At 39.3% G+C, this 24,975-nt stretch overlaps 1 protein-coding gene and 1 long non-coding RNA gene across 2 annotated transcripts; both read left to right on the forward strand.

Moving 5' to 3' along the window:
- On the forward strand, positions 1 to 24,656 carry EIF3J (eukaryotic translation initiation factor 3 subunit J). The gene is made up of 8 exons (XM_082388842.1): positions 1 to 159; positions 246 to 349; positions 13,096 to 13,153; positions 13,659 to 13,750; positions 18,789 to 18,903; positions 21,274 to 21,435; positions 23,151 to 23,224; positions 23,568 to 24,656. Exons 1-8 carry the CDS (start codon positions 123 to 125, stop codon positions 23,697 to 23,699), a joined length of 774 nt encoding a protein of 257 aa, XP_082244968.1. The 5' UTR covers positions 1 to 122; the 3' UTR covers positions 23,700 to 24,656.
- LOC309627173 lies at positions 357 to 7,586 on the forward strand. Its single transcript, XR_014243565.1, has 2 exons — positions 357 to 2,066; positions 2,415 to 7,586. It is a non-coding gene; the product is annotated as an uncharacterized lncRNA (long non-coding RNA).
- Positions 24,657 to 24,975: the final 319 nt, after the last annotated feature.

The following is a 24,975-nucleotide window of genomic DNA, read 5'->3' on the forward strand; positions in this document are numbered from 1 at the left end:
TTCAGTCAGCCAAGGTCCCAGCGTGCCATGCGCCGGCCAACGAGAGCAGATCCAGTGAGTCACCTCCGCCGCGCTAACTCTTTGCTCGCTCTCTACTCGCACACGCTTACACCCGGCTCGAGATGGCGGCGGCAGCGGCGGGGGACTCCGACTCCTGGGGTGAGGAGAAGTTCCGGGGGCAGGGCCCGGGCCGGCGCTGGCCCCACGCCCAGGCAGGCATTAACGTGGCTCGCTCTTTTTCGTAGACGCGGACACGTTCTCCGTGGAAGACCCGGTGCGGAAGGTGGGGGGCGGCGGCACCGCCGGCGGGGACCGCTGGGAAGGCGAGGACGAGGACGAGGACGTCAAGGTGGGTGCGGGCCGGGGCTCCGAGCAGTGTTGGAGCGGGCTGGTGCCGTCGCGGGCAGAGTTGCCCGCCGACGGGCGGGCGGACGGACTGTGGGCCCAGGGGCGCCGCCCGGGCCTGCGGGCCGTGGGTCTAGGAGGAGCTCCCTACGTGGGAGCGTAGGGCCTGGCGGTGCCCTGTTCCCCTCCTTTCGCCGGCCATATGGGCCGGAGGCGGGCAGCGTGGTCTGTTGAACTTCCCTGGCGAGTCGCCGGCCCCAGCCCTAGCCTTAGCCCTGGGCCCAGCCCTTCTTTGAAGGTCTGCTCTCCGGCCTGGAACCCACCCGCCAACTGGGGACGGGAGGTGACAGCAGGGGCTGGACCGGCCCACGTGCAAACTTCGCGGTCCGGAGTTGCTCGCGGGGATGAGACTGGGAAGCTGAGAATGGAGCCCCTGGCTTATCCCATATGGAAAGTCTTGCAACCCACCTGCCCTTTCAAGCTCAGGTCTCCCCGGGGCCAATAACTCATTTATATTCCCGAAGGCCCATTTGTAGAGTTTGTTTGAGGTGTTAAATGAGTGAAATATTGTGGTTTAATTTCAGCCACTTTTTTTTTTCCCCCCACACAAATGCAGTAGTTTTTAGCCTCCCTTCTTGCATCCTGTGGTAAAAGGATGAACTGAGTACTGAGATAGCCAGCAATTAGTGATGAGAAACCTGGGTAGTCCACACAGCGACCTATTATTCATCTACACACGAACGCGTAAGGGAATAGTGAAGATTTGGTGGTTGGAGAAGACGAGGGAGTCAGTGTTTTGTGTTTTTTTGGTGGTTGTTTGTTTTTCCTATGCCTTGTAGATTTGAACCCGATTTACCATCTTCGTTTGTTTTTGAGAACTCCTGGGGGCTTTAGATGCAGCTTCAGATGACATTATGCCTACTGCATTCGTTTTTGTTTTTCAGGTAGCTACAAAAGTCTCAAGCACAGAATGTTAAGACTCTTATTAACAGAGTTCTCAAAATCTTTTTATTTTTGTGAAGATAAAGTTTAGTATGAGTTGGAAAATGGTTTTTTATGGTTTCGATTCATTTAGTGAATGTTTTACTCTTCTAACTTCTACCCTTCAGCTCATGCTAACAACCCTACAAATCCTTCTGCTTGGGTTGAAAAAAATTTAAGCTAGGTAATCACTCTGAATTTTGTGTTAATACTGCTTTTGTTACATTTTACCCATTTTACCTGAGTCTGATGAGGTGGATGTCCAATTCATTGAACAGCCTGAGGTTCAGGGATGACCTGAGCTTTGCAAATCTTGGGGTTAATAAATGAGCAATACTATTGTGAAGATACTTAAATGCTTCATTTAAATGTTGTATAGACATGGGAATGGATTGTGTTATCAGCCTCATTGCAAGATATTAGTTACCTCCCTACATTGTAGCAGATTTTCTGTTTTGAGCCTTTAGTTCAGATTTGTCCTTTCACTTTTTCTGTGCAGAGTGGATGTAGGAGTTAAGACATCTGTTATGAAAATTGGGAATAAGTGAGAAGAAACGACTAGAGAAATCAGAAAAGAATTACCAGAAAATGAAGTTTGAATGAAGTAGTCTAGACTGATATCATGAAGAAGCCTGACTGAAACTATTGTATCTAAATGGTGTCAATCCTGATAAATATAATTCTTACCACTTGGAACTAATTTTGGAGATTTATAAGTTGTAAATCTTATTTACAAAAAGGTAAATCTTATGTACCCTAAAGGTCATCTCGCCTCTTTGCACTCTTTTAGTGCAGAATTTCTTTCTTTTATACAAGTAGCTTATTTCTTTTACATAAACTTTGAAGTTGATATTGGAGTAGAAAGCTGAACTTGTCCATTTTATTTCCATGTTGAAATGCTGGTTTATTTCTGTTGAGTTTCTCCAAGATTTCCAAGATAAGGTGTTCATGGAGTAGTTTGATTCCTAGTAGTTTGGAACAGACAGACCTGGATCTATATTTTTGCCTTGACATTTTCTGTTTGTGGTCATGAACCAGTTTTTTAATCCTTTTTTTTTCTCTTCCATTTCCCAATCTTGTCATTACAGAAGCTACCTCAGAGGATTATTTTGCACTTTAAATGAGATAATATGTCAAGCATTAAGCAGAGTTGCCTGGCACTTGGTAGGCACTCAGTAAATGTTAATTCTCTCTCTCTGCAAGAGAGAATATTTTTCTGGCTAATGGAAAATATCTTTAGGCTGTTTAGATCGAGTAGCTGGGGTTATTTTTGTGCTACATTTTTTTGTGCTTTCTTAAGCTCAGTAGGAGTAAGTTCTCTCCACGGTGGCTGTTTACTGTGAATTTTTTGTTTTGAACTGAATGACCATGGTTATCAAGCAAGTTTTTGCTTGCTCAGAGGTTACCAGTCTAGAGTTGAAATTTGTCACTTTGAATGGTAGTGAGTACAGGTTTTCCCTGCTATCCGAAAGTAGAGCATTCCTATGAAACCTTCCCTAAGCTGAAAGACGCAATTGCCTTAGGACACATCTTGCTAACAAATGCACAAGATGAATCAAGGTTAAAGCACAGATGCTCGCAGACACAGTTCAAAGCTATGACAGCTTGATGCTGAGATGCTGAGCAGCTGGAGAAGGAGCTTGGCCTTGGCGGTGCCACTCTTGCTGCTTGGGTGCACGCTGCCTCTATAATGGCTCAGTGCAAAAACAAATGCTATTTTCACTTGTAATAAAAGCGAAAATCCTCTTTGGATTTCTTTTACTTAGCGAGCACAGTTATTAATGAAGGTCATTCGAAAAAGCGAAGTGGCATAAAGTGAACTTTAAAAAGTGAGGGATACCTATAATACCAAATTTCTGATTTCTAATGTTTTAGCGTTTAATCCTTTTGTAAGGAGATGCTAACAAGGTTTAGTTTCCATGAGATCGAATAATCATAGTCCTTAAATAATACAGTATGTGAATTTTTGAAAAGTCCTTCAAAAGTAAGGTATGTAGAAACAGTAAGTTCTTCAGTTTATGTCAGCATCTAGTGTTTAACCTTTAAGAGTATAGGTTTAATGTCATTTGTAGTGTCCTGAGAAATGAAAGGAAAACTGAGGTCTTTGTTACAGTAACTTGCTTCAGTAGTTTACTGTCTTTCAGTAGATATAGCATTTTGCTGCCCTTGACTTTTCAAATAGCTATCTGAAAGTGGCAGTGCATTTAGGTGAAACTGTAGAATTTTTAATATTCATGGGGGGGGGGAGTCTATGCTTCTTCCCAGTGAAAAGGTGAGAACTAGGGAGCGTACTTTCATGTCACATTAGCTTTATATTCCCTTTCTGTACTATTCTGATGTTATGCAGAGGCAGTGGGAGGAATTGTTTGCTTGGCATATATCTCTGGACTCCTTGCCCATTGCTGGAATGGTGTGTAGGCTGTGTTGATTAAGAAGGCACAGACTTCCCTGGTGGTGCAGTGGTTAAGAGTCCGCCTGCCAGTGCAAGGGACACGGGTTCGATCCTGGTCCGGGAAGATCCCACATGCTGCGGAGCAACTAAGCTCGTGTGCCACAACTACTGAGCCTGCTCTCTAGAGCCCACGTGCCACAACTACTGAAGCCTGTGCGCCTAGAGCCCGTGCACTGCAACAAAGAGTAGCCCCCGCTTGCCACAACGAGAGAAAAGCCCGTGCGCAGTAGTGAAGACCCAACGCAGCCAAATAGATACATGGAAAAAAAGAAAGAAAGAAGGCAGTGAGTACCTACCCACTGCAAGCTGGAACAATACAACTTTTACTCCATTTTACTAGTATCCCATCATTTCAGTAAAACAGATTAGAAGCTAGATTTATTCAGAGTGTGTAGAGTTTGTTTTGAGAAAACTTCTGGCTTTGATCAAGCATCTCAGACATTTGCTTCTGTAATGTTATTACAGAATTTCTTTAAAAGATCCTAGAGAGGTGACTTAGTTGAAAACTGCCTGCCTCATCGTGCCCATTCAACTGTCTGTTAGGATCCTATCCTGGTTAATAGTTTAAATCTACCAGAGTAAGGACATTTTTAAGCGTTGGAAACATTACTTCTGAAGTAGGGGATCTGTATTTCAAAGAAATTGGAGATTGCTGGGAAGTTCTCAGAAGGTGGCATTTTGCTAGGAAATGGGTATCTGGAAGTGTGTGTGTGTAACTTATGAGAAGTTCTAAACACATACAGAAGTGGAAAGAAAAGTTTAATAAACCCGTGACCAGGGACTTCCCTGGTGGTCCAGTGGTAGAGAATCTGCCTTCCAATGCAGGGGACACAGGTTCAATCCCTGGTCAGGGCACTAAGATCCCACATGCCACAGGGCAACTAAGCCTGCGTGCCGCAACTACTGGGCCCACACTCCTCAACTAGAGAGCTCATGTGCTGCAAATTACAGAGCCCACCTACTCTGGAGCCTACGCGCCACAACTAGAGAGAGAACCTGCACACCACAGCTAGAGAGAAGCCTGCGTGCCACAACTAAGACCCGACACAGCCAAAAAATAAAATAAAGAAAAATAAAATTTTAAGAAACCATGACCAATCTTTTATCTTCTGTATCCCCACTTACTGCTTTCCTCCCCCAACCAGATTATTTTGAAGAAAATACCAATTATATCATTTCAATACCCTGACAGTTTTTTTTATAAGCTAGTAAGTTTTTAGTTAGGAAGCATGTTTAGTTAGGACGGTTATTTTTACAATAAGGCATCCATTACCCCCTCCGGGCCCCCTACCCAGTTTGCCATAATTAAACTCGGCTACCTTGTTTCTATCGAGTAAACAACTCCTCCACTTGTGCCTCTGTATTCTCCTTTGTTTTGCAATTTGAATCTCCTTTTACCTTTTTTGTTTTGTTTTTGTTTTTTCCTTTTTAAAAGAAAAACACAATAAATGACATCTTAAGAATTTAAAAGGCAGAAAAAAAATACTGAAAAATGTTTACCTAATATGTTTGTCATGCTGGACCATTGAAAATAAATAAGCCACTTGTTTAGAGTTCAGTGTCTTGTTCTTGATCTAGCTTAGCCAGGAATTTAAAGTAGAATTGATAACAGTTCCAAATATGAGACAGGTCAGCATTCAGATGGAATTTAGCAGAGTGCTGAGCCATAGTAGGGTGTTAAAAACTTAATGAATTGAATTAAGTGAAGTAGAATTTATTGAGAGAGGTACCTTGGCTTCCAGAGACCATCATAGTTTTGAGGTGATGAAAGAATATTTGGGCTTCTTTTAAAAACTAAACTTTCCTGGCAGATCTAGCCATGGCAGGAGCTCACTACAGAGTTCTGAGGCTTCTCAGAGCAGGTTGGTACAGCTTACAGAACACCAGTAAATGACTCTTACTGCAAGAAATTATGCTTTATCTAAACCAAACTAAAGAAAGGGGGAGGAGTATATGTTAGTTAATGGGCTATTGCTATGGGACAGAAGAAATTTACTGCTCATTTGAAGCTACTTCTATTTGACGATCTATAAATATATCTTGCTTAAGTTGGAAAACATTTTCAGCCCTAAATGTGTTCTCTCATTGCATGTGACATTCTGTAGTTGTACATTATAAAAATGACAGACTGGCCAACTATTGGCTGCATTATTAAGAATAAAAAGAAAGCAGGGTTTAAATTTTTTATGTTATGTTTTCAATTCTTAGTCATATTTGATTGGGAAGCAGGTTTTAAACTTGAAAAGCAGCCATCTCTCAGAGAAGTGGCTCAAATGATGCTGGGTGTGTGTCTGTAGAACATGAGTATAGATAAGTAGTTTATCAACAGCCTCTCTTCTAAGGAAGCTGGCCATTTTAGGAGAGCAGCCTGGTTAATACTTTTGGAGATAGATTGGATATTATAGTTGGAAGAGTTATTGGCTACCAATGATAATTGGGTAAAGAATGTAACTGGATATTTATAGGTAATCTTTTGAACCAAAAACAACCATTTAGGGCTTACTAAATTATAGACTTAACTCCCTATTTTAAGTGTTCATTTTAGGTGTTTCTCTTGGAACCCTTCTTACATTTTATCTGAATTTATTGTCAGCATTTACAAAGTCCTGATGTTTATGGAAAATTGGGCAGATGTAGACATTCGTCTACTTTTATACATTTACTTTTATAACTAAGGATGCAAAAACTCTTAAGTTCTGGGGGAAAGCTACCTGGCCTTCTGCTTTTGGGATTGCATCTATTTGGAAGTATGGCCAGTCTCTTTTTGCTGACATCACTATGCTCCTTCTTTAGGAACTTGTCCTCAGTATAGGAATAACTTCAGGGCAGTTATTACTGTTTCAGGCAGTCTGGGGTGAGGGTGCCTTTCATGGTCCTTTTATGAACTGAGGAGCAGATGTCATGGCTGTTTCCAGGACTTATTGATAGGAACCACTGTTTTTGCTACTAAAATCCATTCTGTGGTGGAATTCTAGGTAGCCTTGTTATGCTTGCACTGATGGGACAATGTAATGACTGTCTGGAATAAGGTTTATTCTTTGATAGGGAAACCAGGGCGGGGTAGGGGTGGGGCATAGAGTTAGTGCAAATGAGATACTGAAGGAGCAGTGATATGGGTGGGGTGATGTTTTACTGGTAAAGGGAACTGAGGCACATCAGCATTGAACAAAAATGTTACTCTGTTGTGCTGTTTCTCTATGTTGGAGTTACTGGGATGGAGCTGCTCATTTCCAGCTATACCTCTCCCTTCTTGGCCTCCTAGTACCAGAGGCTGCTAGACTCATTTGTTAAAATTAGTGGAAATCTAGCACAGGCAATTTGAGATGAATAATTGACATAGTTGTAGCTGGGCATATCTTAGTATGTACTGTAACCCTTCTCTTTGATATGGGGTTCCTTGAAATTCCAGGGGACCTCATTCCAGAACTAATTGAAAGAACAGGTTTTGGTGTGGAGGGACCTAGTTCCCAGACATTTATTTTATACTTCAGCACTCAGTTAAGAAGTCATGTTTAATATGACGCTTTAAAGGAACTTTGGCCTGTTCAAAACAGGTTCCTTCATTATTTTTCCATTCAGATTGTGGGATAGCTATCTCTGGGCCTTAGTGTACTTATATGTAAAGTAGGGATAACACCACCTTACACAGAACTTTTGTGAGGGTTAATTGTTACTATATGTAAAGTCCTTTGGGGAATTCCCTGGCTTTCCAATGGTTAGGACTCTGTGCTCTCACTGCCAAGGGCCCAGGTTCAATCCCTGGCTGGGGAACTAAAATCCCACAAGCCTCTCTGTGCAGCCAAAATTTTTTCACACACACACTGTATTTTATTTTTACAAGAGATAAATAGACTGACACCAAGCATTGTACATGGATGACCACAACAAAAGCAACAATGATTGCAATTACCAAACCTGAAACACACTCATACTATGTCATAATATTGACATTCAGTCCAGTAATCCTCCACTGTAACAGCTCCTTTACTTTGCAGTGAAAATTGATTTGTATATTCTTTGCCTCTGAGTCCTTGTGGGATTTTTTTTTTTTAATTCAGACAGAAAGTCACAAAAATTATACTCATCCTCATCAGTTCACTCAGTCCCATGTAATTAAATTTTTTTTTTCATCTTGATCTTTTGTTAGCACTTTTTTGAGTTCATCAGTTTTTCATTAGAGTTCTGAAAATGCTTATTCAGTTCAGCAGTACAGTCAGTTACCAGAAACCTGTACTTGTCAGAGTCTTTTCCATGAATTTCTTGAAGATGAAACCCTTTTATAGGAACATATTTGCAAAAGCATCAGAGTACACCCAGAACTGTCTGTAAATGACAAAAGACTTAAAAATGACCACAGTTAAAGATTTGATGAAAGTTCATAATAATGCAGTTGACAAGAAAATTGGTTATTTCTGAGATATACATTTTAAAGTAATAACTAGGATTATTACTTATAACATTATACCAGAACATATAAGATTTTTAGAAATTTCATGTAATGTCTGAAACATTTATATTAACATATTTCCATACATATTTCCATACAAATACAAATATAAGATTTTTAGAAATTTCATGTAATGTCTGAAACATTTATATTAACATATTTCCATACAAATAACCCAATGAAAGTTTAGTATTAGTTGTTTTGTTTGTTTGTTTTTTCATACTACAGGTTCTTATTAGGCATCAATTTTATACACATCAGTGTATACATGTCAATCCCAATCGCCCAATTCAGCACACCACCATCCCCACCCCACCGCAGTTTTCCCCCCTTGGTGTCCATTCTCTACATCTGTGTCTCAACTTCTGCCCTGCAAACTGGCTCATCTGTACCTTTTTTCTAGGTTCCACATACATGCATTAATATACGATATTTGTTTTTCTCTTTCTGACTTACTTCACTCTGTATGACAGTCTCTAGATCCATCCACTTCTCAACAAATGATTCAATTTCGTTCCTTTTTATGGCTGAGTAATATTCCATTGTATATATGTATCACAACTTCTTTATCCATTCGTCTGTTGATGGGCATTTAGGTTGCTTCCATGACCTGGCTATTGTAAATAGTGCTGCAATGAACATTCGGCTGCATGTGTCTTTTTGAATTACGGTTTTCTCTGGGTATATGCCCAGTAGTGGGATTGCTGGGTCATATGGTAATTCTATTTTTAGTTTTTTAAGGAACCTCCATATTGTTCTCCATAGTGGCTGTATCAATTTACATTCCCACCAACAGTGCAAGAGAGTTCCCTTTTCTCCACACCCTCTCCAGCATTTGTTGTTTGTAGATTTTCTGATGATGCCCATTCTAACAGGAGTGAGGTGATACCTCATTGTAGTTTTGATTTGCATTTCTCTAATAATTAGTGATGTTGAGCATCTTTTCATGTGCTTCGTGGCCGTCTGTATGTCTTCTTTGGAGAAATGTCTATTTAGGTCTTCTGCCCATTTTTGGATTGGGGTGTTTGTTTCTTTAATATTGAGCTGAATGAGCTGTTTATATATTTTGGAGATTAATCCTTTGTCCATTGATTCGTTTGCAAATATTTTCTCCCATTCTGAGGGTTGTCTTTTCGTCTTGTTTATGGTTTCCTTTGCTGTGCAAAAGCTTTGAAGTTTCATTAGGTCCCATTTGTTTATTTTTGTTTTTATTTCCATTACTCTAGGAGGTGGATCAAAAAAGATCTTGCTGTGATTTATGCCAAAGAGTGTTCTTCCTATGTTTTCCTCTAAGAGTTTTATAGTGTCCAGTCTTATATTTAGGTCTTTAATCCATTTTGAGTTTATTTTTGTGTATGGTGTTAGGGAGTATTCTAATTTCATTCTTTTCCATGTAGCTGTCCAGTTTTCCCAGCACCACTTATTGAAGAGACTGTCTTTTCTCCATTGTATATCTTTGCCTCCTTTGTCATAGATTAGTTGACCATAGGTGCGTGGGTTAATCTCTGGGCTTTCTATCTTGTTCCATTGATCTATGTTTCTGTTTTTGTGCCAGTACCATATTGTCTTGATTACTGTAGCTTTGTAGTATAGTCTGAAGTCAGGGAGTCTGATTCCTCCAGCTCCATTTTTTTCCCTCAAGACTGCTTTGGCTATTCGGGGTCTTTTGTGACTCCATACAAATTTTAAGATGATTTGTTCTAGCTCCGTAAAAAATGCCATTGGTAATTTGATAGGGATTGCATTGAATCTGTAGATTGCTTTGGGTAGTATACTCATTTTCACAATGTTGATTCTTCCAATCCAAGAACATGGTATATCTCTCCATCTGTTGGTATCATCTTTAATTTCTTTCATCAGTGTCTTATAGTTTTCTGCATACAGGTCTTTTGTCTCCCTAGGTAGGTTTATTCCTAGGTATTTTATTCTTTTTATTCTAAAAAGTAAAAATAAAACATAAAGTACGTTGCACAGTGCTTGGTGCAAAGTCAGCCCTCAGTAAATGCTATCTATTGTTATTATTATCATCATCACTGTTATTAGTAGGGAGTTATAAATAAACATCCCCTGGAAGTAAGCAGATGGTCCTTTTATCTGAAGCACCATCTAGGCAGCACATCACTCACAGACCCAGCTTTCCTGTGTTCTGTGAAGAATAAAACGACAAAAAACTCCTGGTAGTAGTTAACTTTTATACTTAGCTCTCTGGTTCCTTTTGTACTATGGTGTATTGATACAAGCACTTAAGCAAACCAGCAGGGTAATATAAACATTTGCTGTCTAATTTCTAATCTAGTGTCTTAGATGTTCAAACGATGACTAGCTGGTTTGCTTTCATTCTGTTTGTTAACTATGAACTAAGGGTTAAATTGCAAAGGTAAAGTTATTATAAAAATGCTTTTGTACAGAGTTCTTCCCACTGCTTGCAGACCCCATGGCAGCCTTAATCAGGATTTTTTATTTCTTTGGATTTACAGATTTTTATTAAGAATCAAGGCTTGGTTAGTTTATATACCTAGACTGATTCAGATTTATGACCTGTCTTGTTAAAAACCAGAAGCTTGGTGTCATAGTTATGGCACATTAGTCAGCCTCTGCATCTTCCAGTAGCATCAGGGCCTCCTGCTTTGCACCTGCCATGTTGTGGCTCAGCTTCCAGTGACGTGTCCTGGTGTGCCTGGTGGTTGTTGAGACAGTGGTCAGGCTACCTATAGATTAAAGCCTATTTAAACACAGGGCTGTGTCTTTCTCTATTAAACTTAAACCTTCTAACTTCTGTGGAGCCTTTAGAAGATTGTTTGATAATTGGTTTATATTTAGCCCAGTGACTGTGCTGGCCATAGAAAAGACAGTATAGATCCACCTTAAAGTGCCTCACCCAATTTAGGGAGTGGGTTCCATGAAGCTGTTGATCAGCTCTTGACTTTTCTAATACTGGGATTAACTTTTTTTTTAATTTAATTTTTTAAAATTGAAATATAGTTGATTTATAGTGTTGGGCTTAAATTTTCATAAAGATTTAATTCATTAACCAGGGTTGTGTTGTATGGAATATTGCTTGAAATAATCAAGCCATTAGCTAGAATGTTGGATGCTTTTACATTTGGGGAAGTAAGAAGTATAAAGACTGCTCAATTTTTCATTTAAAACAACTGTGAATTATTTAAGAGAGGCTGTTAGTTTTGGCTTGGTTGTCTTGTGTTTTAATTGTTAATGGAGAAGCTTTTTTGTGGAGTTAGACAAGTTGATATAAGAGTTCATATGGAAAAACAAATGTGCAAGAATGGCCAGGAAAACAGTAAAAAAACCCTGAAAACCTGCAAGGGGTGACTAGCCCCAGCTTACATACGATAAAGCCTCTAATCAAAACAGTAGGTACTGGTACGTGAAGAGACAACAGACCAGTGGGTAGAATAGAAAACAGAAATAGACCAGGTACCTAAGAAAATTTAGTATATGGTAAATCACAGGGCAAAGATGGACTTTTTTTAAAATTGAGATATATCTGATTTACAATATTATAAGTTTCAGGTGTACAACATAGTGGTTCACAATTTTTAGAGATTATACTCCATTTATAGTTAGAAAATATTGGAAAGGTGGACTTTTCAATAGATGGTGCTGTGACAGTGGGTAACCATTTGGAAAAAGATAAAATTAGATCCATACTTGACACCATACAAAAGAAAAACCTCCAGTGGATCAGAGATCTAAATGAAAAAACAATGAAAGCATACATGTTCTAGAAGAAAATTCCTTGCTTTAAGAAAAGACTTTCTGGGCTTCCCTGGTAGCGTAGTGGTTAAGAATCCACCTGCCAATGCAGGGGACACAGGTTTGAGCCCTGGTCCGGGAAGATCCCACATGCCGCGGAGCAACTAAGGCTGTGCACCACAACTACCGAGCCTGCGCTCTAGAGCCCGCGAGCCACAACTACTGAAGCCCGCGCGGCTAGAGCCCGTGCTCCGCAACAAGACAAGCCACCGCAGTGAGAAGCCTGCATACCTCAATGTAGAGTAGCCCCCGCTCGCCGCAACTAGAGAAAGCCCGCGTGCAGCAACGAAGACCTAACACAGCCAAAAATAAATAAATAAAATAAATAAATTAAAAAAAAAAAAAAGAAAAGACTTTCTAATTGACTTGGAATCCAGAGGGGATAAAAGAAAAGATTAAATTTTACTGCATAAATGTGGTGGGGTACATAGCACTTAATGGGGAAAACACTAGAGGCATTTCCATTAAGAGAAGAACAAAGCAGTGATGCCCATTTTCTCTGCCACTGTTCATTCACACTGTTCTAGAGGTTTTGCCAGTGCAGTTAGAGAAATCAACTGTGGAGGCACACGAATTGGTAAAGAAGGAATAAAGCTATCTCTTGTTTGCAGATGATATGGTAGTATACCTGGGAAAACCCTAGAGAATCAATGATGGAACTAAAGTGAAATGAATTTAGTAAGGTAGCAAGATATAAAATTAACATAAAAAAACCAATAGGTTTTCTATACTAAAATAGTAACTGGATAGAGGACATAAAAGGAAAAAAAAAAACCTATTTACAATGGCAACAGAGATGATGAAATACTTAGGAATAAACCTAAAGAGAAATGCACAAAACCTCTAAGAGAAACTTTAAAACACTCCTTGAAAGATACAGAGGTAGCCTTGAACAGATGGAAAGATAGCCCTTTTTCTTGGCTAGGGCAGTTCAACATTATAAGATGTCAGTTCTCCCAAAGTTAATTTAGAAATTTAATGCAACACCAAAAAAAACCCCAACAAACTTGTTTCTGTGGAGTTAGACAAGCTGATAATAAAGATCACATGGAAAAGTAAACATGCAAGAATTATTAACGGAGGTCCTTTTCTTTAGGATAACTGGGATGATGATGATGATGATGAAAAAAAAGAAGAAGCAGAAGTAAAACCAGGTGAGCCATTGGGGTTCTTCCATTTTTGGTTTTATATCTTAGTGAATATCTGATGCTTATGTTAAGACAAATGAGAAAATGCCTACAAAATCGGAAATTTTGGTTATTTTTAGAAACCAAACATCCTTCCATTCCCATTTCATTCTCTTCTCCCTGTATCTCTTCTCTCTCCTCAAAACATAATCAGATTAGATACCTGCCAAATTTCTGTTTGAGTGTTTTTGTTAAAGGAGAGAGTAAAAGATAAGGCATCATAGTTGAATGATCTAAGTCCTGCCTAAAGGACTGTAGGGAAATAAGAAGGGAGATGTTTGGATCTTAGGGGTCAAATTAGAGAGGAGAAAGGAAGAGTCCCAGAACTTTCCTATTCTTATTTGCCAGGAAATCACCATACGAAATTGGAGCTGGGTGAGGTTTGGTCTCTTGAAGTATATAAGTATCATGTCTGTCTCATTCATAAACTGGCAAGTATTCAAGATAACTGTGATTAAAACATTACTTTCAGAAGTAAAAATTTCAGAAAAGAAAAAAACAGCAGAGAAGATAAAAGAGAAAGAACGGCAGCAGAAGAAAAGGCAAGAAGAAATTAAAAAGAGGGTAAGTACTATTTATTTTCTAAAATACAGAATTCTCACATCAGTAGTGGTGCAGCATCTTAACAGGCAGTATTACCTAATATTACCTAATAGTAAGTACTATTTATTTTCTAAAATATAGAATTCTCACATCAGTAGCGGTGCCGTATCTTAATAGGCAATATTACCTAATCATTTGAAGGGCTTTGTAAGGACTATAAATGGATACCGTCAGATAAGATGATCCCAAACAAACTGAATTTGTGGTTTTTGCAAAAACCAAACCCAGAAGCTTTATGTATTAGAATGCCTTTTTAAGTTTTCACAGACATTTGGGAACATGACTGTGTTGTGACCATAGTCAGTGATTTTTGTCAGTGCCTGCAGTTCTCTCTAGCTGTGATTAGTCTTTTTTTTTTTGCAGTGTACATTTTGAGTGAATACAGAAAGTGTCCATTTCTCTGCCATGTGCTGTATAAATGTTTTTGTTCTTGATTATTTGGAGCAAGATCAGGAATTTTGTGTTAATTTACTTGCTTTTTGAATAGAAAACACATTTACATGATTCAAAAATCAGAATGGTATTAAGAAGCACTCCCAACTCTTCACTCATTTGTCCTGTTTCTCTCCCTCTATCCCATAAGTAAATATTGGTTTATGATGTCTCCAAGGTGACTTTGTACATTTGTATACAACTGTATAGTCATATTCCTCCCAATTTTTATAGTTTTCACCTTGCTTTATTTAATATATCATGGAAATCTTGCCATAGATCATGGCGAGCTTTCTTATTTTATTTTTAACCTGGGCCCCCACAGTGAAAATGCCCAGTCCTAACCACTGGACCACCAGGGAATTCCCTTGACTTTTCATTAAGAAAAATTTCAAGCAAATAGCATGATGGATAATCATACAAATTACCTAAATTTAACAGTTGTTAATATTTTACCATACTTCATCTGTTCTTTTTTTGCTAAAATATAATCAAATAAATAACAAACATTATGCATTTTACCTTTAAATACTTCAGTATACATCTCTGAAAAAGCAAGAATGTTTCTCACATGATTACTTTCCTAATGTAATGAACAATAATTTTTTAACATCATCTAATACTCAGTTTATATACATTTCTTTAATTGTCCCAAAATGTTTTTACATATGGTTTGTTCAGACAAGGACCTTGCATTTACTTTGTTGTTAATGTATCCTAAGTCTCTTAGAGTGTATGTCTTTCTCTTTAAAATGACATTGACTTATTGAAGAGAGTAGGGCAGTTGTCTTGTAGAACACCCCACCTTCTAGATTTGTCTTATTGCTTCCTTGTAGTTACAATTTCCTGTAACTTGGCGGTGAAGTCTGAAAGTTTGATTGGATTCAGATTAAACATTTTTGGTTGGAATACTTCAGAGGTAATGCTGTATGCTTCATATTGCATCACACACATCAGGAGTCATGTAATGTCTGTCCTATTATTAGTGATGCTAAAATTGATTACTGGGTTAAGTTGGTGACAGTCTGATCCTTCTGTTGTAAAATTAATTACATATTTCTTCTTACAGGTAATCCAGTTTCACATCAACTTGTCACCCAGTAGTTTTAGTGTCATTGATGATCATTGCCTAATTATTTCTTAAGGGATTGCAGAATGGTGGTTTTTCATTCTCTGACTTTTCTTCCATTTTTTTTATTGGCTGGCTTTTTTTTCTTTTTTGCTATTTGGTTACTTTGGATATGGTTTGTATTAGAAAATGTAAAAGCTTCTTTTCTTTTAATTGCCAATTTTCAGAGTAAGGAGAGGGTGTAATAACTTTAAGTGGTGAAAAATGAGGGATTTTGTGGGTTTTTTGTTTTTGTTTTTTTAAGGAAAGAGAGGATGCTTTCACTCTCCCTTTTTATTTTTATTTTATTTATTTATTTATTTATTTATTTATTTATTTATTTATTTATTTATTTATTTATTTATTTATTTATTTATTTATTTATTTTTGGCTGTGTTGGGTCTTCGTTTCTGTGCGAGGGCTTTCTCTAGTTGCGGCAAGCGGGGGCCACTCTTCATCGCGGTGCGCGGGCCTCTCACTATCGCGGCCTCTCTTGTTGCGGAGCACAGGCTCCAGACGCGCAGGCTCAGTAGCTGTGGCTCACGGGGCCTAGTCGCTCCGCGGCACGTGGGATCTTCCCAGACCAGGGCCCGAACCCATGTCCCCTGCATTGGCAGGCAGATTCTCAACCACTGCGCCACCAAGGAAGCCCGATTTTGTGGGTTTTAATTTTTTCTTTTTGAGTAAATTTATGGACTTACAGGTTTTTATACATTTCATTCAGATACAGTGATTATTATTATTATTATTTTTAATTTATTTATTTATGGTTGTGTTGGGTCTTCGTTTCTGTGCGAGGGCTTTCTCCAGTTGCGGCAAGCGGGGGCCACTCTTCATCACGGTGCGCGGGCCTTCTCACTATCGTGGCCTCTCTCACTATCGCGGCCTCTCTCGTTGCGGAGCATAGGCTCCAGACGCGCAGGCTCAGTAATTATGGCTCACGGGCCCAGTTGCTCCGCGGCATGTGGGATCTTCCCAGACCAGGGCTCGAACCCGTGTCCCCTGCATTGGCAGGCAGAGTCTCAACCACTGCGCCACCAGGGAAGCCCACAGCGATTATTTTTGATGCTGAAATTGTTCCAACATTGGACAGTAGGGGTCCCTCTAAGCTGTTCATATCTTCATCCTTTTGACAGAACTCCATTAGTCTTTGAAAGGTTCCTTGTTTTCTGGCACAATAAGTAATGCCTGGGGCTTCCCTGGTGGCACAGTGGTTAAGAATCCGCCTGCCAATGCAGGGGTCACGGGTTCGATTCCTGGTCTGGGGAGATCCCACATGCTGCAGAGCAACTAAGCCCATGCGCCACAACTACTGAGCCTGCGCTCTAGAGCCCATAAGCCACAACTACTGAAGCCCGCACACGTAGAGCCCGTGCTCCGCAACAAGAGAAGCCACCGCAATGAGAGCCCGCGCACTGCAACGAAGAGTAGCCCCCGCTCACCGCAACTAGAGAAAGCCTGCGTGCAGCAACAAAGACCCAATGCAGCCAAAAATAAATAAAAATTAAAAGAAAAAAATGTAATGCCCAGCTTATCTGGTAAACTCCCTTAGGCCTGGAATCAGCTACTAAAATTCCTTTTTAGTAGCAAATTGTCATGGCCAACAGTGTGTGAGAATGTCTGTTTCCCCCAAGTCAGGAACATTTTAGATTCTTTTTAATAATTTGTATATCTAAAAATACCTACATGTGTGTTTTTTAATTAATTAATTAATTATTGGCTGCGTTGGGTCTTTGTTGCTGCGTGAGGGCTTTCTCTAGTTGCAGCGAGCGGGGGCTACTCGTCATCTCAGTGTGCGAGCTTCTCATTGTGGTGGCTTCTCTTGTTGTGGAGCATGGTCTCTAGGCACACAGGCTTCAGTAGTTGTGGCACGTGGGCTCAGTAGTTGTGGCTCGCGGGCTCTAGAGCGCAGGCTCAGTAGTTGTGGCACACGGGCTTAGTTGCAGCGAGCGGGGGCTACTCGTCATTGCAGTGTGCGAGCTTCTCATTGTGGTGGCTTCTCTTGTTGTGGAGCATGGTCTCTAGGCACACAGGCTTCAGTAGTTGTGGCACGTGGGCTCAGTAGTTGTGGCTCGCGGGCTCTAGAGCGCAGGCTCAGTAGTTGTGGCACACGGGCTTAGTTGCTCTACAGCATGTGGGATCTTGCCAGACCAGGGATCGAACCCGTGTCTCCTGCACTGGCAGGTGGATTCTTAACCACTGCACCACCAGGGAAGTCCCTACATGTGTGTTTATATGATCAAAACAAGCAATGGATTCTTATAGCTCAGTCTAAGAAGTTGTATTGATTTGATCTTTCTTGGTCATTGAAGTTAGAATTGTACTTATTTTGTTGTATCTTGATATTAGTCTCCAACATAAAGAAACCTTAGTTTGAGTAAATTAATTTTATCTTAGGTCAAGTATTGAGTTAAGATATATTCAATTTTGATGCAGGAAATACTTAATGATGTTCATGTCTACTAAAACAATTGAGATATTTCCCTTTTTCTTTCGAGAAAGTGTTCTGAGATTTCCTAACTTGGCATCATGACCTTTCTTATTTCATCTTCTCCATGAGAAATAAAATGTGGTCTATTTCAGAAGTGGACTTCTGAATCAAACTCGTCGAACTGCACAGGCATGGGTAACCATGAATGGCACAAATTCCCTTCATCTTTTTCCCACTTTGATAAATATTATCAAAGATAGCCCCTTGTAGTAACATATTTGTTGTAGAAAATTATATCACAGTATATAGAAAGGATATAAACTAAACTGTTAACTGTCATCTCAGAGAAGTGGAACAAAAAGATAAATAGGGGGGAAATGTTTTTCTGATTCTTTGAAAAAATTTTTTTTTCTGTCTACATTGTATTGTCATATGGATGTGCCATCTACTTTATTTAACCATTCTATTGTGGAACATTTAGGTCACCTCTAAATTTATTTGATATTATGAATAATACCCCATTTGACCTCCTTTTGGTTAAATATTTGTATGCAGCTTTGGTTTCTTAAGATGAATACCTACAAGTGGAATTATTTGATTAAAGCATATAAGAATATTTTTAAGACTTGATAAATATTACCAAGTTACCCTAGAAAGGTTGTTTCAATATACAGTCTTAGCCACAGTATGTGAGAGTGCCATTTTCAACTCATCTGCAATCTCAATTCCTTAATTTAAAAAAATTACCATAAAATAAACCCAGTCTTCAAATCTGAACTCTGTCACATGACCACCTGAGTTAACCCTCTGTTACCATGGGCAGGTTGCTTACCCTCTCTGTGCCTCAGGTTTTTTTCTTGTAAAATTGGGATAAGAGTATCTAAAAGAATGCCTGAAATACAGTAAACACTTTATAAGTGTTTGCTATTATTTATATGTGTCTAGAAAAAAAATTCATACAATACAGAAATGTTCTGAGTCCATTATAATCCCAGCCCTTTTAAAACTTCATTGCTGTCTCATTTTAGTTAGAAGAACCTGAAGAATCTAAAGTGCTAACACCAGACGAACAATTAGCAGATAAACTGCGGCTAAAGAAATTACAGGAAGAGTCAGACCTCGAATTAGCGAAAGAAACTTTTGGTAAGTGGGGGTGTGATAACAGTGCAGTATTGAAGTTCCAAGTGAACACCGTGGAAGTCTTACTAGTTACGAAAATTAAGAAAACACCTTTTTGAAGAAACATGATACTGGCTAATTTAGATAGTAGAAAGCAGTTTTTAATCTCTTTTGTTTATATTTGAGATTTCATTACTGAACCATAAAAAGAAATGAAATTGAGTTATTTGTAGTGAGGTGGATGGACCTAGAGTCTGTCATACAGAGTGAAGTAAGTCAGAAAGAGAAAAACAAATACCGTATGCTAACACATATATATGGAATCTAAAAAAAAAAATGGTTCTGAAGAACCTAGGGGCAGGACAGGAATAAAGACGCAGGCCTAGAGAATGGACTTGAGGACACGGGAAGGGGGAAGGGTAAGATGGGATGAAGTGAGAGAGTGGCATGGACATGTATACACTACCAAATGTAAGATAGCTAGCTAGTGGGAAGCAGCTGCATAGCACAGGGAGATCAGCTCGGTGCTTTGTGACCACCTAGAGGGGTGGGATAGGGAGGGTGGGAGGGAGACGCAAGAGGGAGGAGATATGGGGATATATGTGTATGTATAGCTTATTCACTTTGTTATAGAGCAAAAACTAGCACACCATTTTGAAGCAATTATACTCCAATAAAGATGTTAAAAAAAAAAAAGATAAAAAGTCATTGGACCCAAATAAAGTATACTGCTGCTTTAAATGTATGTATCCGCTGGATGAAATTTGGATGAAATGTGAAGTCTGTAGCTTTGAGACTTAAATATTGAACTGACTGTAGGACTGTCCTGTTGTCTTATGTCTGGATAAGATTTAGACAACAGTATGCTGGTCCCAGTGGGGCATTCAGCTTTGGTTGTGCCTTCTTGTGCTCAGGGTCCTTTCTTTCTGTACCCCTTCTTGGCCTTCACCACGCCCTATCTTTAGAGGACTTCCATTTCTGTGTGCCATGCCTGCAGCTGTGGTTAGTGGGAACGATAAAAGATATGTTCAGGATTCTGTAAATAGATAATAAGTTCAGAGTGCTCCAGGGGGATAGTTACATGGCACAGAGGGTAATGTAAGAAGCATGGTCAGAGAAATAATTAAAGTTCTCACTTCATTTAACCAAGTTTGTTGTTGTCTATTGAGTGCTTTTCAGAGTAGAATGTTGTGTTGAAACAGTTAAATAACTTTTTTTTTTCAGTATTTATTTGCTTGTGCTGGGTCATAGTTGCGGCACACAGGCTCCTTAGTTGCGGCATGCAAAAGTCTTAGTTGCGGCATGCCTGTGGGATCTAGTTCCCTGACCAGGTATTGAACCCGGGCCCCCTGCATTGGGAGTGCAGAGTCTCAACCACTGTGCCACCAGGGAAGTCCTGAAACAGTTAAATAACTTTTAAATGAAACCTAGAGCCAAGAAGGATCTAGTTATTTTGATTTCCACCCACCCCCCCCACCCTTCTTCTTTAAAATGGATCAAGCAGGCTGACTGTAGCGATCATTCTCCTTTTCACTGGAAGTATGACCTTCTCTCTCAGCGGGTCTTTAGCAATCTCAAGAGTTGCTATGGATGCTCCACTGGCGAGTGCTTGGCATGTCTTAACCACACTCATCTCATTACAGAGAGCACTTGGCCACTATCCTGTCTTTGTAGCATGGTAAAAGCCACCCATGTGTTTATTAAAGAGAACGGTTTATGTGGTAATAAATTCTAAGATGGGACACCAGTTATAGATTAAAAGGCAAAAATATGTATTCATACAGTGATCATTTGGTTAATAGGATTTTAATGTGTTTCTCATACTAAAGTACTGGATCAATGTTAACAACTAATTTACTTGATAATTGAGGAGTATACAGAAGCATAGTGTCTAATCGCCTAGAATCCTTTTAGGCCAGATTAATTTTTCTATTGGGATTTAACACATGGTTTGCTCTTATTTAGCTTCTGTAGTTAGCTGGATACTTTCACAGGAACCATCTTCGTTTGCTTTGCTTTTCTCTTTCTCTCCCAACTTTTCTGTGGGCTGTTCTTGGACAGATGCTTTAAGAGCATCGCTTTTGTGCCAGGGACTCTTTGGCAGTCTGGTGAAGCCTTTGGGCCCCTTCTTAATATACTGTTTTTAAATGCATAAAATACACAGGATTTTACTTACAAAGGAAACCTGTTATATTGAAATAGATCAAAATATTGAAATAACCTGTGATACAGTAATTACGTACAGACCATTTGAATTCTGTCCAAGGATTTCAGTAGACTCAGGTTAAGAACCTCTGTTTTAGAATGAAATAACAGGGTTATTCAGGTATCTAATTAGTTTCTAAACTTTAAAAAAATCTTTCTGATATTTTCTGTGTCCCCTTTCTCCTACAGGTGTTATTAATACAGTTTATGGAATAGATGCTATGAACCCATCTTCAAGGGATGACTTCACAGAGTTTGGAAAGTTACTAAAAGATAAAATTACACAATACGAAAAATCACTATATTATGCCAGTTTTTTGGAAGCCTTAGTTCGAGATGTGTGTATTTCATGTAAGTAATTCTAATCTCTGGCCTCTGTGAATGGATTTAAGTAGGGGCACATCATACTTAGGAGGATGGAGATTGACTTTTGAGGGGAGGGGATGCTCTAATATATTTAAGATTTGCTTTTTAGCGGTTAGCTTGGGAGTGTTGTTCTGCAGATATACATTGAGTTTGAGCGGTTTTGTTTTTGTTTTTTGAGGGTGCCTTCTGAGTGTTTTTACAGTGGCTTCCCAAAGAGACATCTGTGCTTGTTGGCACAACAGCTAATAAAACACTAGTTTCTTATTTTATCTAATTATACATTGGAGGCGGCGGCTAGCTAAGTGTCTTTTGGGGAAAATCATACAGAATTTTAGAGCCTGAGTGAGACCACAGTTCATTTTATAAATGAGGAAGCCCATGACCAGATGCAAGTTGCTCAGCAGAGCTGGCACCCATTCTCTGGGTCCATGGGTTTGGCTTCATGCTCTGAGTCATATATTTCAGGGGGCAGGGGATATGGGAGTGACAACCCGGGGTGGTATAGCACTAAGGTGGGAAGGATGCTTTTGCTAGTGTTCGCTGTTTTTAAGATTGAGAAAAATAAATTCTACACAATGAGTTTTTTTTTTTTTTCTTAATTAATTAATTAATTAATCTGGTTGCGTTGGGTCTTCATTGCTGCACGCGGGCTTTCTCTAGTTGCCTCAAGCGGGGGCTACTCTTCCTTGCGGTGCACGGGCTTCTCATTGTGGTGGTTTGTCTTGTTGCGGAGCTCAGGCTTTAGGCGCACGGGCTTCAGTAGTTGTGGCACGTGGGCTCAGTAGTTGTGGCACATGGGCTCAGTAGTTGTGGCACATGGGCTCAGTTGCTCCACGGCATGTGGGATCTTCCCGGACCAGGGCTTGAATCTGTGTACCCTGCATTGGCAGGCAGATTCTTAACTACTGCGCCACTAGGGAAGTCCCTACACAATGAATTTTAAGTTAGGTTTTCTTTGGGAAATTATTACTAAGCTGAAGGTTCTGAATTTGATCAGTGATATACCCATAGTTGGTATTTTATTTTCCATATACTATTTTTACTGTTTTTGAAGGTGCTCTCTAACCAGACCGAACACTTTTTTGGGTAGCTAAAAACTCATGTCTGTTTCCAGCTTTATATTTTTATAAGGATGGAAGGATGTGTTGTCCACTAAACGGGCTTATTTCCTGGTGGGGCACTTAGATTTCTGAGATAACTACCATCTTCATTCTCGTTCCTATGCTAGAAAATGGAGACCCCGAGGGGTGGGGAGTTATCATCTGTAGGTTTAAGAATTGTCATTACATATTCATTCAGATACTCCTCACTGAGCATCAAGGATGTTTATTTCCATAAGTCATGGTTATTCTCTGCGTATTTAGACCGGATAAGGAAAAATGGTAGGGAGCACTGTGAGCTATAAAGACATTTCTAGTTTCTCTCTGGTTGAGCAGTGTCATTATAATTACAGTTTATTATAAATTTTTGTTGCTGAGTTGGCCATTTTACTTTAAACAGTTCTGATCTGTGAGCCTAGCCATAGACTGAATGATTCTCCATCGTGTTATGTTAAACAGGAGAAATTAATAGTCTTTCCAAGTTACCGAAGTTAATGATGGACAAATTAGATTTCTCATAACACTGTGGAAGAATGTATATTTTGCTTTTATTTATTCTCCAAAATGCTTAAAAATTACTGGTATTTTTTTTTTTTTTAGTGGAAATTGACGACTTGAAAAAGATTACCAATTCATTGACTGTACTTTGCAGTGAAAAACAGAAGCAAGAAAAGGTAAGAGCTAGCTGCGTGGGAAATGTGTATTACACAAGGATCGGGGTATAGGCATAATATTCTCAACAAGTGTAATAGGAGCCTGAGAAGTCAAGCAATTCACCAATACCATTTATATTGGAATAGAACAGGAGTATGAGTGCCATTACCATCCTTTTGTTTACAGACATGTTCCATGTTTTTCTGAATAATAGAAATTTCTCTGGGTCAGGTGTGGGATCTCCTTTAGAGAACTAAGGTTTTTCTGGAAGCAGAGCTTTGTTGACTCTATGAGGGTTGCTGTACCATATAAGACGCCCATAGTAGATAAAATCTCATGAATTAATTCTCTTTTTATCTTCAGCAAAGCAAAGCCAAAAAGAAGAAGAAAGGTGTGGTTCCCGGAGGGGGATTAAAGGCTACCATGAAAGATGATCTGGCAGATTATGGTGGTTATGATGGAGGATATGTACAAGATTTTGAAGACTTCATGTGACGTTTTATCTCCTGGTGTCTTCTTTCTGTTGCCCACAATCCCTTCAACATGTAGCACAACTTCCTTTCCTTTCAGTTCTGCCAAATGCTACAATCAGAAGTGCAGTATCTTTTGTGCTGGTTATTAACCCCTTGACACTTAGGTGCTAATGTGCAAATGAGGGAACTTGGATCTTGCTGCCAAGGGGTTAAAATTGGGAACCTCCATTGCTACTAAATCATAGTTTAAAAAAACAGACCTAATAATGTTGTTGTTGTTGCTATCTGATTCCATAGCAGCAGTCACTAAATTGGAAACAAAGGTTGCAACATGACAAAAAATTGTGTAGTATTTACCAGCACCATTCAGTAATACAGCCTTAACCATACCTCCTTGAACTACTTCATAACTTGTCAAGAAAAGCAGTCTGCTGCAAGGGCATGTGGTGTGCACCTAGTATTAAAGTTGCTTTGTCTTAAAATTGAGCGTGAGGATATTAAAAATACATTGTGAAGAAGACTGCTTATCTCAGAGTGAAGATACGGCGGCTGAAAAGCACTAGTTTGATACTTAAAAATTAAATGACCAAAACCCTCCAACTTTGAAGCTGAAGAAGGTAAACCTCTCCATTATTGCATTACCAAGTTGTGGAATCTCTTGAATGCACAGACTGTCTAGTTTCTATTTATCAGACTATTCTGCTGATGGAGTGCTTCAGATGGGGGAGGGAAACTCCTTACCTATTATTTTATTTGTCTGATTGATTTAAGTGTCTGAGAAACAAATCTCCTTTGTTCTCTGAGGCTGCAGTGGATCAGCTTTAACAGGGTTTTGGCATTTCCTTTCCTTTATAAAACGTGTTCAGCAAACTGCGCCACTTAACTACAGTTTGGTAAATTGTTATGTTAACAATTAAGACATCTGCAATGTTTTATAAAGCAACTAATTTAATAAAAGTCACTATTGTGAGGACTTAAATTTTGTGTTACCTCCCAAGAGATATTTTTGGAGAGTAAAGAACAAAGCTCTTGGGACTACAGTTCTCTGTATACTTATAAAGCTTAATAAGTGCTTGATGAGTAGATGTAGTTTTAAAACAAAAATGATTTGTGAGGTCCTTAATAGTGTCACCCTAGAGCAACAAAGGCATAGAGCTGCCTTCCTTTTCTTATTTATTTGGGGAAATTGGTTGGTTGTTTAGATACTAAGGCCTAATTAAGTACCTAGAAGAACTATTTATTTGGAGTAATTGAACTTATAACTCAGGTTGTGGCTGTAAGCAGAGATAGGGTGATCG

This window comes from Balaenoptera borealis (genome assembly GCF_965194805.1).
Source record: "Balaenoptera borealis genome assembly, chromosome: 3".
In the NCBI taxonomy this organism is placed as follows: domain Eukaryota; kingdom Metazoa; phylum Chordata; class Mammalia; order Artiodactyla; family Balaenopteridae; genus Balaenoptera; species Balaenoptera borealis.